Raw genomic sequence first — 16,572 nt, forward strand, 5'->3', positions numbered from 1 at the left:
CATCTTTTCTGGTGTGAGGACGAAGAAACTAAAAAATTATAGGCTGTGGGCTTTGCAACATTTCTGTGTGCTTGTACTGGACACATTTGTATGTATGTAAATGCAGTCTTTAGCTTTATCACTACCTGCCAATACACAGACTGGATCCTTTGGATGATGCTGCCTCAGAAAACCCGTTGGCCTGGCTTAACATGAGCTCTCTTCCCAAAAAACCAACTCTAGCTTAACAGAGTCAAAAGACGCTCCTCATCTCTTTGAAATGTTTATTATCAGGGTTTATTGAGGATGTTAAGAACAAATACCTTGTGAATACAGCAGAGTCATTTGATATTTCTCAACTTGAATTTTAATGAAAATCATCTGGACAAAAAAAAACAAATTATTGTCTGATGTGTAAGGGATTATGGGAAACTGGAGGCTGCAGAGGATTGACTAGCTGAGTTCTCCGACTTTGTGCAAAAGACAGGGTGGACTCCACCCTTACCTGTGTGAGAAAAAAAAGCATGACCACACTGACTCCTATCATGCCCCAGTGTGACAACATCAGTGAGTGTTTGTGATGAAAAAGATGAACCAATAACATCAGTCTTGTCAGGTCTGGGACGAGTTTTATGACATTTTTTTCTAAATTATCATGCCTTTCCTCCTTTGCATAACAAGTTATCTGTTCATCTTGCATAATGTTACGTTTGTATTATGTGCTGTGTAGTCATATGAATCTCTTGCACATTTTTTTGTTTTCTGCGGCTCTGACTGCTGGTAGCTACTTTAAGAACTACTGGTCAGATTTGCACAAATTCAAATAAATCAAAATTTTCATGAAGATGATGTGGGGAAGTTTGCATCATGTATTTACATATATATGAAGTATGTAAAAAATAATTCCACTATTCTACTGTTCTTTTTAGATTATAACAACACAATTGTCTATATGTAATATATATTTTTATTCCTGCAAATGTTTCAAGTGACTACTGCCCATTAGGGGGTTTATACCCCCTAATGAACCTGGGGGGTATAAACACAGGGCAATGCTTGTGTAGGTGGTAATGTTGTGGCTTGCTGAGATTCCTCCTGATTTTTGTTGCTCCCTGATTACTCATCTGTTAACACAGCAGATAATGCAATGTTTTTGTTGAAATGTTCCACAGAGGACCTGTGAGACACAAAATAGCCTACATGCAGAACAGCAGATAGTGACAACAGGACTTGTGAGAATAACGAAAAAAATTGCAATCACAACCAGTTAAAAATAAAATACCTTTAGAAATCACAATGTCATGGAACACATGGTCAGTGATGTCCATAATCAATGCTGATTAATGATTTGATTAAAACTTTGCTTAGGTCTATGGAATGCAACAAAATATATGCGAAAGCCCACACAGTCCCTGCTCAAATAGTGTAAGGAATTTAATCAGTCATAGATGCCACGGCTTTGGTCCGACACACATTCATGTGCTTCTTATTTTCCCATCTCTGTTTTACATCAAATTATCTTTTTACCTCATATTTTCAACACCCTCCTTCTACTAAAACCTCAAGCATCACACACAAATTAAATATGAGAGATTAAGGCCTTTTCACTGGCTGAATAACTTCTGGACTGGCAGCACCGCTCTAGTTAATGTGCCAGCAGAGCCCAGGAGGATTAAAGACTTATTACATAACCTCATATGGTTGAGCAGCCGCAGGGTCAAACAAACCACCAGCCTGCTGGTTTGTTTCACTGGTCACTTGAGGGGACTCGAGCTGAAGCTTCCCTCCAATAGTAAAACCTCTAGTGACTCGACAGGTTTTACAAGAAAATGTCTTTGTTGTGTGACTGACAGTGCTCACAGCACAATGGAACATTCAGAAAGGAAATCAGAAAAGGAAGCTTTTTCTATTGTTTAACTTGTCACTCTAGATATGTGCTCCAGGTCTGCTCTTGTTGTACTGAGCCAATGGAAACACCATTACAACACACCTGAATTACTTTCTATAATATGTAGATATGTTGAGTAAGTCCATGGCTGTGCTTTAAATCTGAACATTAATTACATATTGATCTTCAGGATGCTTCCCTTTATTTAGTAATTACTGCAAATCATTTATTGATTTTTTTTATGTTTTTCCTGCATTTTATGGGAAGCATTTTTATGGATATTGCCTCTACCGTGAGACACAGAGTAAATCAATTCTACAAGTAATTTGGCACAGACCAGAGATAAAGAGATTTAGCTAAACAACTTCAACTAATCTAAATGACACAATTTCTCCATTTCTCCAGGGTTAATACCAACAATGCATCCTTAGCACAAAGAGGATTGACTGGTTAGGTGTCTGGCTAAGAGCTATATACGCCATGTGTCTGAAACGGCTAACCTGCACTTATAAAGAAAATGACATAAGACTGATGTTCCTGCTCTGTGAGGCTTGAAGAGAAATATTCCAGGGGGGCCATGGGAAAGTCCTAGAGCCAGCCCATTGGTAGGTTCCTCTCTCCAATGTTAGGCTCTGCTGTTTTCACAAGTGGATCTGCAGCTGACAGAACGGTTATATAATGGAGGAGGAAGCGGGCCATGGAGATGTCTGCCAGTGCATTCAGAGTTCATCTTATCACATAAACTGATCTCCACTCATGACATATTTCTGTTTATCATGATGCAAGAGCAGTCACGGCAGGTCAACAGCAGCAGCGCGTGTTCGTGAGACTGAAACATCATAGAAAGCGATCAGATGTAACTGAGAACGCACTTATAAGTGATGAGTGGGCCACAAATTGTAAAATTCAAAATATAAATGCACAAAAGGTGCAACAGCAGGTGGCTGAAATCTGTAGCAGCACTTCTATCCCTGTTTTCTCATTTCAGTTTCAAGTCTTGTTAAATGCTGCTATGGCTGTGTGCTTGGTCAAATAAAAACTAAAAGTCTTCAATTACACAGCAATGTGTAGTTAAAGTCACTTAACACTTAGATAACGTTACTTAATAGTTGTATCCAGCTCTGTGAGGCTATAGATTGAAAGAATTTGAATAGCATGTCGATTCATTTTATTGCCTTTATATTCAACTCTGCTTTCATTCAAAAGAACAGAAGCAACAACACATAATGCTTACTGATCTGTACAGAGACAAACATCAGTGAAACACAACCCATGGAAATATTATCCAATAAGTGAAACTAAGGTTAAATACAATACACTGTTAGCCACTTCAATCATCTTAAGGATAAATGTGAACAAATGAGTCAAAATAAAATGGTGTGTCATTCAGCATGAATTAGTGTATATTCTCTGCTACAGTAAGATGAGACATTCAGTTACAATTTTCCATTAAAACATGACAATGCCTTTATCACTGGTTCATGAGTTATATTTAAAAGGCAGAAAGAGGACAAAGGTTATAACACTGCATTGACTCAAATGCATTTAGTTAAATTCCTGCAAAACAAATACATCACCATAAACACGTGGGTGTGTATGAGTCATATGAATATCAAGACATTAGTTTTATTGGTTTATTAAACATTTAAATTTACTGAAATTGTTGCACTGGCCTCATCAAAGTTTACCGACACTGAGATATTTTAAATCTGTGAATTCTGATTTTATGGCAGAGACTCCAATATGACTAATGTACTGGATATTTAACCATTTAAAACACAGATCTTTTGCAGAAATTGGGAAAAAAACAGCTCAACTTCAATGAATGCATGTTTATATTTTGTACTGTGTGTATATAGTATATATGTGTGTGTGTGTGTGTCCACCACTCACCGTGCTCCTCAATGTAGTCGACAATGTGTTTCACCAGTGCAGGAACCTCATGGCCACTGATTGTGTGTGTGCGTGACACCTCCTCCAAAGGAACGCCAAAAACCCGCGTGGTGCTGGCTGAGCTCCTGCCCTCACTGCCTGGCAACAGAGACACGCTCTTCCTCATGGCCTCCTCCTCCTCCTCACCACAAACCCGCCAAGACCTCACGTCTTGGAAAAGAAAAAGAAAAGCAGAGGGACAGAGATCAGGCAAAGATGTGAGATGGAAGGATTTACAAAATAAGAGCCTTGGTGAAGGATGCAGTCTAGCATAAAACATCACTCTTCATCCTCACTCACACTCACGCTGCGATCTAAAGAGTGGAGTGAATACAATCATGAAGATGGACACAGAGATCCAAGGAGATAACAAAAGGAAAGATTAAAGGACACAAGCTATCTCTCTGCCTCTGCTGTTCACAAATAAATGAGCACACCACCCTCAAACATATAGGAGTGGTTAGTTTTGCTCATTGTTGCATGTGTATTGATGTCATTGATGTATGTGAACCTCCCTTCCCATCATCTAGGACAAAGAGAAGTTGGAGGAGTGGGAGGGTAAAGGGGAGAACACACAGCAGTAATTTGATAATGACCTGCAAATGTATTCGCTCCTGGTTCCTTTAGGAGAAAGAAGAAAAGTTGGAGGAGTAAGAGAGGAAGAGTAGGCAATGCCAAAAATCATGCAGATACACTTCAGGAAATTCAGTTAATGTTCACATCAAACATCAGACTGAGGAAAATATGTGATCTCAATGACTTTAACTGAGGCATGATTGTTGGTGACAGATGAGCTGGTTTAAGTGTTTCTGAAACTGCTGATCTCCTTGGATTTTCACGCACAACGGTCTCCAGAGTTTGACTCAGGATTGCTCAAAAAACAAGAAACATCAAGTGGGTGGCAGTTTCGTGGATGGAACCGCCTTGTTGATGAGCTAGGTCAGAGGAAAATGGCCAGACTGGTTCTAGCTGTCAAACCTTGAGGCGTATGGGCCACAACAGCAGAAGACCACGATGGGTTTCACTCCTGTCAACCAAGAGCAGAAATCAGAGGCAGCAGTGGGCACAAGCTCACCAAAACTGGACAGGTGAAGACTTGAAAAATGTAGCCTATTCTGATAAATGTAGATTTTTGCTGAGGGGGAGAAAAGGCTTTCTGGTATCAAAAACTTAAAACTATTTATTCCCACAGAGGATGTTTTAAATTACGTAAACATGATTCAGTGTGGGTGGAAGTCTATTTTTTTTTTTTTACACTTGTCTGTTGTCTGTTACATAATCATCATTTAAAGGTCATTATGATTAAATTTAATTCCCATCCCTTCAGCATGCCTTACGTCATCACTCCTTAGTTCCCATGCAAAGGAGAAGCTGTGAATGGAATGAAAATCTAATATGCAAAACAGGAAAAGAACAGCAAGAAACTGCAACAATCATTTCAATTCTAAGTTTGACTTTGATGATGGTCGACTGGTGAGTAATCTGAAGGCAACAGTGGCAGATGACATCCAGACTACTCATCGGGGGAGGACGAACATCAACTAATGTTTATCAGAAAATTTCCAATCCCAATTAAATTTACCTTACCGTATATTTCATAAGATACTGATCTTAAAGATATAACTACCATTAACGACAACAACAACAGGCATGCATTACAGGCACACTAACCTGTAGACATTTTAAACGTTTTTTCTATACTGTGTCAAATTCAAAACATTTAGATTTTGTTCAAAAGTTGCAGTAAATCAGAATGACAGACACAAACACACAGACAGACACAGACAGGGTAATATGGGGCGGTTGGACTGGATTTTGTTTTGTTAAGAACAATGCTTTACTTGTTTGAAATGGTCAGATGTTCACCCCTCTCACTCTCTTGATAACCAGTTTAAAACCAGTTTGTGGTTGTATTTATGGTCAGCCTGCTTTATAACATGTCGTGCCAAAGCATGTCAGCTAGTAAGGAATTTTGTTAAGTGTTGTCTCTCATTAGGTTTTAGTAATGTTTTATTCTTCCATCGCATTCAGTGTGGAGATATTTCTATGTTTAGTTGTTCAGCTTGTGTTTTTTACAACTTGCACTTATAGGGCAACTAATGTGCGAAAAACGGAGATTAGAGTTGAAAGGGCTTGAATATATTCAATGCAATGTGAAACTATTTATAATTTTTAGATTTTTATAAAAACATATTAACTTAATAATGTTTTATATAAAAATAAAAACGTTAATAAAACAAGAGTTTCAATGTTAATTAAAAAAAGTTTCAGTTTCAAGAGTGGTGATTTTTAATTAATGGTAGATGATTCTCCCTGTTATTTTTTAAGAAGTTACATTTTCAGTCACTGACTCTTGATTTGGAGGGCTGAAGTTGTAGCATAACACATTTGTTTAAAATTGCCTGTATTAGAGTGTACGTGTTGCTCAGTATTACAAAGAGTAAGTGTGAACTCTAACCATGAAGACAGAGGAAGTTACGTGGGGTTGTGGCTGTTAAACAGGTCACAAATGAAAACTCTGTACAGCTGTTGTCTTGGTGTAATTTCTGTGAGACTATCAATCTGTGAATTTGATGTTAGCTAAAGCAGTTAAATTGTAGCACCACACATAACTAGTCAAGCCACAAAAAAGTGAATACTGAGGAGCAAAAAAGGTGTACCTGTCTGTCTCACCATTTATGACAGACATGTATATACAGTATGTGTGTATAATATTATCCCACATGCACTAAAAGAGTGATGTTTATGTGTTGGCTCACCATGAGGCAGCAAAATAATCGGCGTTGTGAAATGTGTCAGAAAATAAATTAAGCCAGAGTAAATTACCAGCAGCATGTGAATCTGTGCATGTGTGTGTGTACTCACCGTGTAGCAGTGAAAGTGTGTCCTATCCTCTCCTCCCCTGGCCAGTGAACCACTGAACCATCTATGGCTGCTTCAGGTTGTGGCAGAAGATGAGCCGGTAGTTCCTCATTGACAGACCGCTAATCCCTCGAGCAGGATTCCCTTGTAGCTACACTGAGGAGAGACAGAGGAAAGGAAGAGGAGGGAGGAACAATGAAAAGGAGATGATGGCAGAAGAAAAAGTCAGAGATAAGAAGGGATGAGGGTGGAGACAGAGTTGAGGAGAGAGGAAAAGGTGGAATGTGTTAAGTAACAATCCCTGGTATGTTTATAAACAACTAGGTACTTTCTATTGTAATATAATCCAAAAAGGTCTAAAAGCTGCACAGTGTTTATAGCTTTTACATTAACTATTCTAAACACCAGTTTTAAAAAGTTCACTCAGACAAATGTTATGGTGCACAAGAAGAGATGTTATGTACATGTTATATATTACATAGATATTATTCTGATTCTGATGGTCAAATTCTCTTACAGATTCTCCATATTGTTTTAGGATGAAAAAAAGAAAAAGACTCAAAGCAAAAACCAATTTTCCATATTGTCCAAGAGTCAACTGAAGGACTGAACACAACAATTAAACTGAAATAGCACAGGGTAGAAAACTGTGCCAGTCTGTGTGTGTGTGTGTGTCCTGCATGTCTGGGCAAAACTGTCACTTTGAATCTGACTATGTTAGTTAGGCGTGTGCCTGTTAATTGCTGCCACTTTAGTGCATGAGTGTGTGTGCATACATGTCTTAAGGTTTCCATACATGTGAATGTGTATGCATGTGCTTAATGAGGCTGTCAAGGGTGAAAACGATGCTCTTGCTCCAAGCAGACCAGTCATCTGGGATGAAAACAGCTCCACTATCCAGCACGTGAGCTCAGGTTTTCTTGTGAATATGAATGTGTGTGTTAAGAGTGCATGTGAGATGAAAGGGGTGAATTTGTGTTACTTTGTGTGTCCAAGTGTGCGTGAAGAGTGAAACTGTCTTTTGAGGCTGCCCCTGTCGACTTAGGTGCTCTATATGGGAATACGGTCGTGTGTTAAAATATGTACAACACAGCTCTACCTTTGAGTGTCATGGAGTCAGAAAGACAATAAAAAATACAAGAGATGGAAAACGCAAGAGGAACTGAGGGGGACAGAGGAAACAGGAAAAATAAATTTGCTAGAGATATAACATCAGTTTAGTGTAATTCCTAAATATCAAGTGAACTATGATATTATTATTTAAAAGTGTGGAAAACTAAAATAGCGCCAATCAATAAATTCATTCATAATTACACACACTCACTGAGTGTTGTACCTTAACAAAGCAGTTTGATTATTTTGTGCATTCATCATATTTTTGTGCCATATCACTGCCAAATCCAATTTCCTTTGATTCTTTTTAATCTAAAAACTAAAGATCTGTACAGATCTATGCAAATCGGAGTACACTGATTGGTCTAATTTACTGTTTCAATTAGAAAATGTCCATTTCATCCAGATTTAGCAATATTGACATGTTTTTAGCCTTGTTGCCCATTTCTGCCACAATATTATGCAGCACTGAGCTGGAAAGGAACCAATGTCTTTAATATGCACACATTCACCTGGTTGGGTCTAAATGAGTTTTGTATTCCTTCTCTGTCCAGAACAACTCTCTCATTCTTGCTTTTCTGCTAGAACAGACTCTGTCCTGTTTCTCCCCCTTTTACTTTTTCTTTTACCCTCTCATGTCCCTTTCATTCTTTCATTCATCCTTATGCTGAATGTTACACAAGCCGTCCGACCTACTTAGGCGATCTGCATCACCTCTACGTCAAGCGGAGGAGAGGAGTTATGAAATATATTGAGCTAAGAAACTGTCTGCTCCTTAACTTTCCCTGCTCGGTCATTTCAAAGGACAACGGCTTTGCTCTAACCTGTCAGAGGCATCTGTCTTTCCATAAAGAGTTAGATTACTAAATCACAGCAGTATCAAAAGCTCCTAAACAATGTTCGATTAGCTAATATGGCCAAGTAGCAGATCAGATACAATTCTAGCCAATAACAAGCACTTTTTTAAAGAGCTTTGGCAACTACCACGTGGAAATAAAACCCTGTGCCATGGTATGAAAGCTATAAACTCTGAAAACTGCAGTCTATGCAATGCTTCAAGCATTTCAGATACAAGGAAAAAGCTATTACAACTATTTTAGGTACAAAGGAAAAGCAAAGGAGCTAAATGTTTTACCACTGGTTTTGTCAAACATTTTTATTTGGTACAGAAAAGAATGAAAATAAAATCCACAAGCACAACAGATGGACCCACTAAGCTCTTACACTAAAATTAATTTTTGATTTTTAACATTTTTTTTTGTTTCGTTTTTTTTTTTTTTTTGTTAACATAAAACCTAAATCCTTGCCATGACCTTTTAAGTACACTAAATGTCATTGCCAGTTTTGTGGAAGAAAGGAAATATTATAATGGACAACTAAAAAAAGACCAAAACCCCACTGGTGTTAGAGCAAGGCTGTAGCCAGAGCTATGTAGAACAAGAACAAAAAACAAAAAAAAAAACAAAAAACATTTAGGAAGTCTTTTAATCTTTCACAGACATAGTCGAGGTGACTGATGAGCTGCCCTCATGATTTTACGGTCAAATCAAGTACAAGTCAGAGTAAGCTTCCCTTTGCTTACACCTGAAAGCTGCATGCTTTGTAAGGTTTTCTTGTAATACAGATTTGTTCAAATGTAACCTATAAAATAAATTTGAATGACTCACTGGTACACAAACAATATGAAAGGAGTAGGCTGGAGAGACCCTGCACTGCCAACATGGAGGAAGCTTTCACTTAAGCCGAGTCACAGCATCACAGTATTAAATCGGTACTGTAACGAGCAGAGCTTTTTTTACAAATGAATCACATTCAACAGGGTAAGAAAATAATGAAAGGCACTGCTACCTCCACTATTCAGTTCACTAGCACTACCTGGGTGCACACTGCTTGGCCTGGTGAGTCAAGGTCATTAATCTACAACCATGTCCTTCTAGGGATTAAAGCACAAAGGAACTCATCTGAACGTGAGCAGAATTTTGAACTGCACCTCCCACTGATGGGGTGATTTTCTTTTACCCTCTCCACCTCCCAAATTATTTTTTTCATTGGCCATACTGCCCTTTTAGGGAATAACATGGTAACTCCTTTAAGTGAATGCCTTTTTGGGACAGTATTAGTATCCTTTTCTGTAAGACCATGGCTGTCATGTCCAGATCCTCCACAGAAGTTTTACATGCTGTAGATATCAAAACCTTTTTTATCTGATATCTGTTTGTCCAATTAATTTTTACAATCAAAATATTGTTCTTTTGCTCATACTGAAATCTTGACGGCAAAATTAAAGAAAGAATATTAAACTCCAGTGCTTTGTATTTGTTTTTGGCTGAAGAATCCAACTTTATTTTCAGGGTTTTCCTTTACTTAGTCTTAGTGAATCTAGGATTCAGGAGTGTTGTGTTTGCTCTCATAGACTGCTGAGTGCTCTAAAAGGCATTCTTCAGCCTTTATTCTTTCCAAAACCAACTGAGCTGGCGCTGCTATGGTGTAAGCCTCTTTGAAAGCTAGAGAAAATCCTGCCATTGGAGCTGAAATTCTTGTACTGGTCAAGGCCCTCAGTATTGAAAACAAAAAAGTAGAACAAACCAGATAGTTTTGTTCTTAGCAAACTCAGTCGATAAGAAAAATTACAGCATTCTGTAGAAAATTGTATAATGATTATTCCAGTACCACAGTAAAATAGCGCATACACCTTTAAAGCAAACGTGGCCCTGCTCCTGGCAGGCTCAACCTGAGCTCTGAGCTTCATCAGACAGATGAGGACAATGACACCCAGAGATTTGTGAACTCAGTGTTCCTGTAACCAGTGCCTCATCTGCCATGAAAACTGACCCTAAAAGGCCTCTGTAGTGAGATTTAGTCAGTAATGGAACGGCTCGAATGGCGGTGTCTGTGTTTCTTTCTGTCTGTCTGTGCGTCTTAATCCCAGATATCATGCTTGAAAACCTCCTGCTCAACAATGAGGGACATTGTTAGGAGGGAAACAGAGAAAGTTAAGACGCTGTTCGGAGAGAGAGCGAGAAAGGATACGTGAATGAGAACTTGAGGACCAGAAGGCAAAGGAGACAGCAGAGAATGTGAAAGCAACACAGAGTACAGAAGTATAAGGGGAGGCACAAATAAAGAACACGACAGCCTTAAGCCATGTTCAGACTAATGTCAATGAGAAGGCACTTTGTTGGCCAACGCAGTCCATTTCACTTTTTTTTTTTTAAACAAAGTGCTGTGCAGTCTGAATGTCCAGTAAGACTTTACCTATACTCCAACTGATGCTGTTGAACTTCTGATTTTCTACTCCTAACAAGTGTTAAAGACACCAGTGCTGTTTAATCCTGTTGTAGTTGACTACAACAAAGGGAAAGATTAAATTAATACTTTACTATGAGAAAATCGTTTCTTTGAGCTTTAAGAAAAACATGGCCTAAAAACACAAAGAAAGAAAGAGAACACAATGAATGTTACAGAGACCAACCTACTTGGAAATATGTACCTATCTTGATTCACGGTAAGTTTTTAATAATGGCTCTAGCACAGTGGTAGCAGCAGTAAATTTAAATAAGGCTGCATATCAGATTTCAGTTTGTTTCTAAAAGTGGAACCTGCACACATCCAGAGATGAAGCCCGGACAGTGAGCTGCAGGGTGCCAGCAGTTAAAGGAAATGTCCTTTACCAGAAAGGCCACAGGTTTAATACCTGCAATACTGTTTGACCTTATGATGTATGCTTCAAGGAGACGTTTAACCTGAATACTGGTTCAGTCATTTTGAGTAAGTGAGTGAAATTAACTAAATACTAAAACAGCAACAGAATAAACGGATGAAACCAAGCAGGAAATATTTAGGGAAGACAAGATGACTCAACTCTCCCACGAAAACTTGTACAACAATATCAACAAAAACCACAAGAACCCTGATGTCCTGAACAATCCAAATTCAACTGAAAGATCTCCTTTCTGATATATTAAATATTAATCATTGAAATGACCATTGCAAATGTAGGCAAAAACCAGGTGCATCAACAAATGGAAGAGTATGTTCATATTTCATAAAGACAATAATACATGCAATGCATATAAGAACAAAAACCCTGTTATGATTAATCCATGATCAGCCAAAAGCCTCAGTTCCATCAATGAGTTCCATGCATGACCAGAGAGAAGATAAAATATTCACAAGAGGTTATAAATAAATCAGCAAATTTCCTCCAACTTGCATCATGTTGTGAAAACCCCCAAAAAAGAGATGAAAGCAGTTAAAACTCTGGACAGACTATCATCACTGGTCAAACTGTCATGGTCAGCCAAAATCAGTGAAGCAGAAAGTGAGACTGAAAGGTCGGACAGCAGGAACCCTCTTCAGAAGTTAAAATTGATCAGATTCCTGCGCCAAAGCCTACAAACCCCAGGGGGTGAAAAAAAAATAATTAAACAGAATGAATGCAGTTTGATTCTATCAAAGAATCACAAGTTAAAACACAAAACAGAAAGGACAATATTCTCTGGTCACAAAAGAAACCCTGGCCTCTGGGCTAGTGAGTCTGTTTACTTAAAATCTTAAAAGGTAAAACAAGCAGAAAAATACCTCTGGGCGACAGCGGAACCCGATGAACTCTGCCCTATTGTCTAAATCTCTATAAAAGCATCAGTGAGAGAATGAATGCCTGATATATTTATGAGTTATCAGGTCCTGTGTTTTTCAGACACAAATCCCGTGATCCTGACACAACGCGCAGCTTCCTTGTACTCTGCAGTCTGAGCATGACTTGTCACATTCAAATATGCACACACCCAAAAAAAAAAACACACAGACATAAAGACAAACAAGTTACGTATAGGTGTTGATTGTATCTGCACGAGCACAGAGACTAACAGATATAAATCTCTTCTATCAATCACTGAACACATGACCTAAATCCTTATCAGCTGTGTCACAAATGGAATGAAAATGACATGTCACATATGTGTCCCTTTTAACACAGCAGTTCCTGTCATGGGTTTTAGAGACATACTGTCAGCTACACACATTTCATGGCTCAACTGGTTAAACAATCAACGAACATGAACAAATATAAACCCACCAAGAGAAACAAGTATTTGATTATAACTGCAACTAACAATTATTCTCATTAGTGATTAATTGTTTAGCTCATAAATACTGGGAAAAAAAAGCTCTTGCAGCAAGTGCTGCATTATGGGTTACTGCTGTTAGGCTAGGGAGTGCCATTTTATTGTGTCTTTTGAAATTAATCATCCCTAAAAATTTGTTGGCCCACTTCTACCTGCAGGAGTTCTGAAAACTCATGTAACGAGTTTTGCTGCCAGGAGGAAATAAATTCATGACGAGCCTCTCCCAACACCTTTACTGCAGAAACGAACCGTGGACTGTATCATCTCCTCTGTCAAAGAGCCAAGAATTACCAGTGTCACTGGTGATGAGGAGCTCAGAAAGACAAAAATACATACTTAAAAATACTAACTACCGGAGAAAATAATTCTTATGGCTTCCAAGAGTCTGACAGGAGAGAGTGAGTGCTTTAGTTTAAGTATTTCATGTTCCATTTTTATAAGAAAAATCCTTGGATTAATACTACCTCAGAGAAACACTGCCAACAGGACTAGTGTGAAAGTGCGCTGCATCTTCAAAAAGTCTTTTCCTAATTAAAAAAGTTTTGATAATGGGGGGGGACACAATTTAGACTTTTAATGTGAAACCTGTTCATTCACTGATACGTTCCACTCACAATGAGTCAGCTGATGGAAACTGTTAATTTTCTACTAACATTGGGCCTGTTAACCATCCATGGTGTTTAACTGTTTAGCAAGAACCTGTCTAACAGGAAGTCTATGAATAACCTTTTTGATATGAAGCTAGTGTTTTATGTTAATCTGGGAGGCTTGAGTGTTTATAGCAACACACCTACATTATACACAGCTGTATCACTCATTCTGTTGTACATAAAACACTGATAGATGCAGGTAGGGGATCAAAGAAGGAAATGTCTGCAAATGGAAGCCTGTGGTCGACAGCGTACCATTACACAGGAAGCAAATGTACCTCCTACTAAAACCCACACACACACACAGTTAACAAACCCTGAGGTAAGGTGTTGTAAATGCTGGCCTAAAACCTGCTTGTGCACATTTTAAGCAGTCTGCCATTAACAATGAGTCCTAAAGGCTGACGTATGGAAGTAAGCCAGAGGTGAGGACTGATCATCCTGAGGCCAACAGTAAATTAAAAATGCTGATGTCTTAGCTTTTGAATTAACCTATTTTTACATCTCTATATCTACCACTGTCTCCTTTTTTACTGTCCTTTTTTACTTGTCTAACTTTACTGTCTAACAGTCTGAATTTGACTGTCTCTTTCTATATTTCACTGTGGCTCTTAATCACAGCTTAGACACGCATGCATTACGGGAATTAATCTGCAAAAATGTGCAGGTCAGCATTCAGACGGCAGCCCTATCCATCCACTTAAGCATGTGCTGGACACTTTTCCCCAGCATCTTTGGGATTCTGACATGCTGTGGAGATAACACGTAGATGTAAAGCGGCCAGCAACCAGTGTTTTTGATCAGGATTATGGTCTATGCAACTCACGTACCGATTTAAAAAGGGTTGTTTAAATGGAAACAAAGATTCTAACTGAGACATATAACATGGCGTGCCAAAGCTAAATCTTAACCAGTCTGCCTCTATGTCTATCTGGCTGTCAACCCTTACCTGCCTGTCTACCTATTCATCCATTTATATGTCAGTTTACTTTTTGACCTATAAGTCTTTGTTATGCAAAAATCTATGTGAACAGGAAACTGGCTGAATGTATATATATATAAAAAAAAAATTAAAGCTCCCCTTAGTAACAGGACATCACATGATACAAAATATCACTTATATTAATATGCTATGTACAGCAAAGACACAAAATGTCCTGAAGACAGGATGGTAGTCCATGAACATACAACCTTTTTTCAGCTGTACAAAACAGTGGTTGAATGTGCACATTATCCACCTTCTTTGTTTACTTAGCTTGGCATTCTGGCATCTGCTTTCCATGTAATCTGTCCATTTGCCTGTCTATCTGTATGATTCCCAAATGATGTAATCTCATCAGTGCTGTCTCATTTGCTTGTAGCAAGCTGCAATTACTATCTAACAAACTCACTTAACGCACACCTAACGTTAGGCAAACAGATAGAAAAGGATTAGTGAGCTGGGCAGGAATCTGGAATAAAAACTGTAACAAATCATATGCTAACATGTATGTTTTGTCTGCATGAATTAATCATTTGATTCATCACTTTATTCACTTTGTAACTTTAACCTTAACCTTTTTCCTTAAAATACATAATTCAAGGGAAAATTATGAGACCAAGCCATTGCCAAAGATAACACAATGTTGTGTTCAACAGACTAAATTTGAAATATATCCACATTATATCCAATACAGCAGCACAACTATGAGAAGCAGACTGTAATGCAATGACACAACAGTCCAACTGAGAAAAAACACAGCGATTTGAGAAAAATACTGTGAAATATAGATGCTGTCCTTACACAACACTCAGATACTACAGTTACTTATGAATCAAACTAAGAACTGGAGTTCAATAAATTATTAATATAAGGTTACAAAGTACTGATTTGAGAGCACAAATTATCCAAAGCTTTTGATACCTGCCGGGCTTTGTGAGTCAGCATTTGTTTTGAAACAAAGGTTCTGCTTCATAGAGGCAGACATCGACAGGTCAAGTTAGGCTGGGAGGCAAGGATGCAGATAGACAGAGGAATAAAGGAGGAGATGCAGCATTACAGAGAATAAAAGAGCATCAGAAAGAGAATGGCAGAGGAGGATTATAAGAGAAAAAGCAGCGAGGAGAAAGGAAAGGACAGGAAAGAAAGAGCAAGTGAGGTAAAGAGAGGCAGATCAGGCAAAAAAAAAAAAGAGGCAGTGAAGTGAAGCCAGTGCTTGCCCTTGAATCAGTAACAGCAGCTCACTGTCCTAGCCTAGTTTAGCTGCTCCTCCCAGTCAAGCCCTGTCGGTGATAAATTAATAAGCACATGTCTTCGGGGGACATGGACTTTTTCAGGCCTCGTTATCTCCTAGTCTGACCAAACTAGCAGAATCTTCTCTTTATTTATGTTGAAGGTGTAGGGTCTTGAAACTCAGACCAGTCCAGACTACCACATTTGTTGCAGAGCTGAAGAACAATTAGTCGGTCTGCAAAAAACTGATGGCAATCATTTTTCTAAAATTAATCAACTGTGTATTTTTCATGGAAAGTTCAATTTCTTCATTCAGAGGACGGGATTTGTTGCTTTTACTTTTTTTTTTATAATAGTAAATTGAAACTGTGATTATCAATGTAGAGCTGCAACAGTCAACCGATCGATAATCTGACTGAAAGAAAATAAGCAACTATTCTGATAACCAATTAATCATTTTTGGTCATTTTTAAGAGTAAAAATTCAAAATTTTCTGGTTACAGCTTCTCAAATGTTAATACTTTCTAGTTTCTTGAGTCTTCTATGATAGTAAACTGAACATATTTGGGTTTTCGACTGTTGGTCAGAAAAAAACAAGACATTGGAAGACATGGGTTTAAGGGTTTCAGAAATTCTGATGGACATTTTTCACAATTTTCTGACATGTATACAGTTCCACCACAGTACAACGAAAGCCTTCTGCAGCTAATGGTTAACCACCACTACACACTTCCACCACCAGGTGCCCAACTAAACAGCATCTTCCTGAACTGGTGATCATGCAGCATTGAGCCTGCTTCACTATACTCT

General features: G+C 38.3%; 1 protein-coding gene across 4 annotated transcripts in view; it reads right to left on the minus strand.

Annotated features, from left to right (window-relative positions):
• fam13b (family with sequence similarity 13 member B) overlaps positions 1 to 16,572 on the minus strand; it is a 65,763-nt gene that overhangs the window by 41,506 nt on the left and 7,685 nt on the right. For 3 of the 4 annotated variants that reach the window (XM_041048396.1, XM_041048394.1, XM_041048397.1), the window contains exons 2-3: positions 6,665 to 6,817; positions 3,761 to 3,970 (exon numbers count right to left, since the gene is read on the minus strand). In XM_041048396.1, the coding sequence (XP_040904330.1) occupies positions 3,761 to 3,926 (166 nt within the window). In that variant the 5' untranslated portion in view covers positions 3,927 to 3,970; positions 6,665 to 6,817. The remainder of the gene's footprint in view (positions 1 to 3,760; positions 3,971 to 6,664; positions 6,818 to 16,572) is intronic. The other variant, XM_041048395.1, reaches the window with a different exon arrangement.

Source organism: Toxotes jaculatrix, chromosome 10 (genome assembly GCF_017976425.1).
Source record: "Toxotes jaculatrix isolate fToxJac2 chromosome 10, fToxJac2.pri, whole genome shotgun sequence".
NCBI classification, from domain to species: Eukaryota; Metazoa; Chordata; class Actinopteri; family Toxotidae; genus Toxotes; species Toxotes jaculatrix.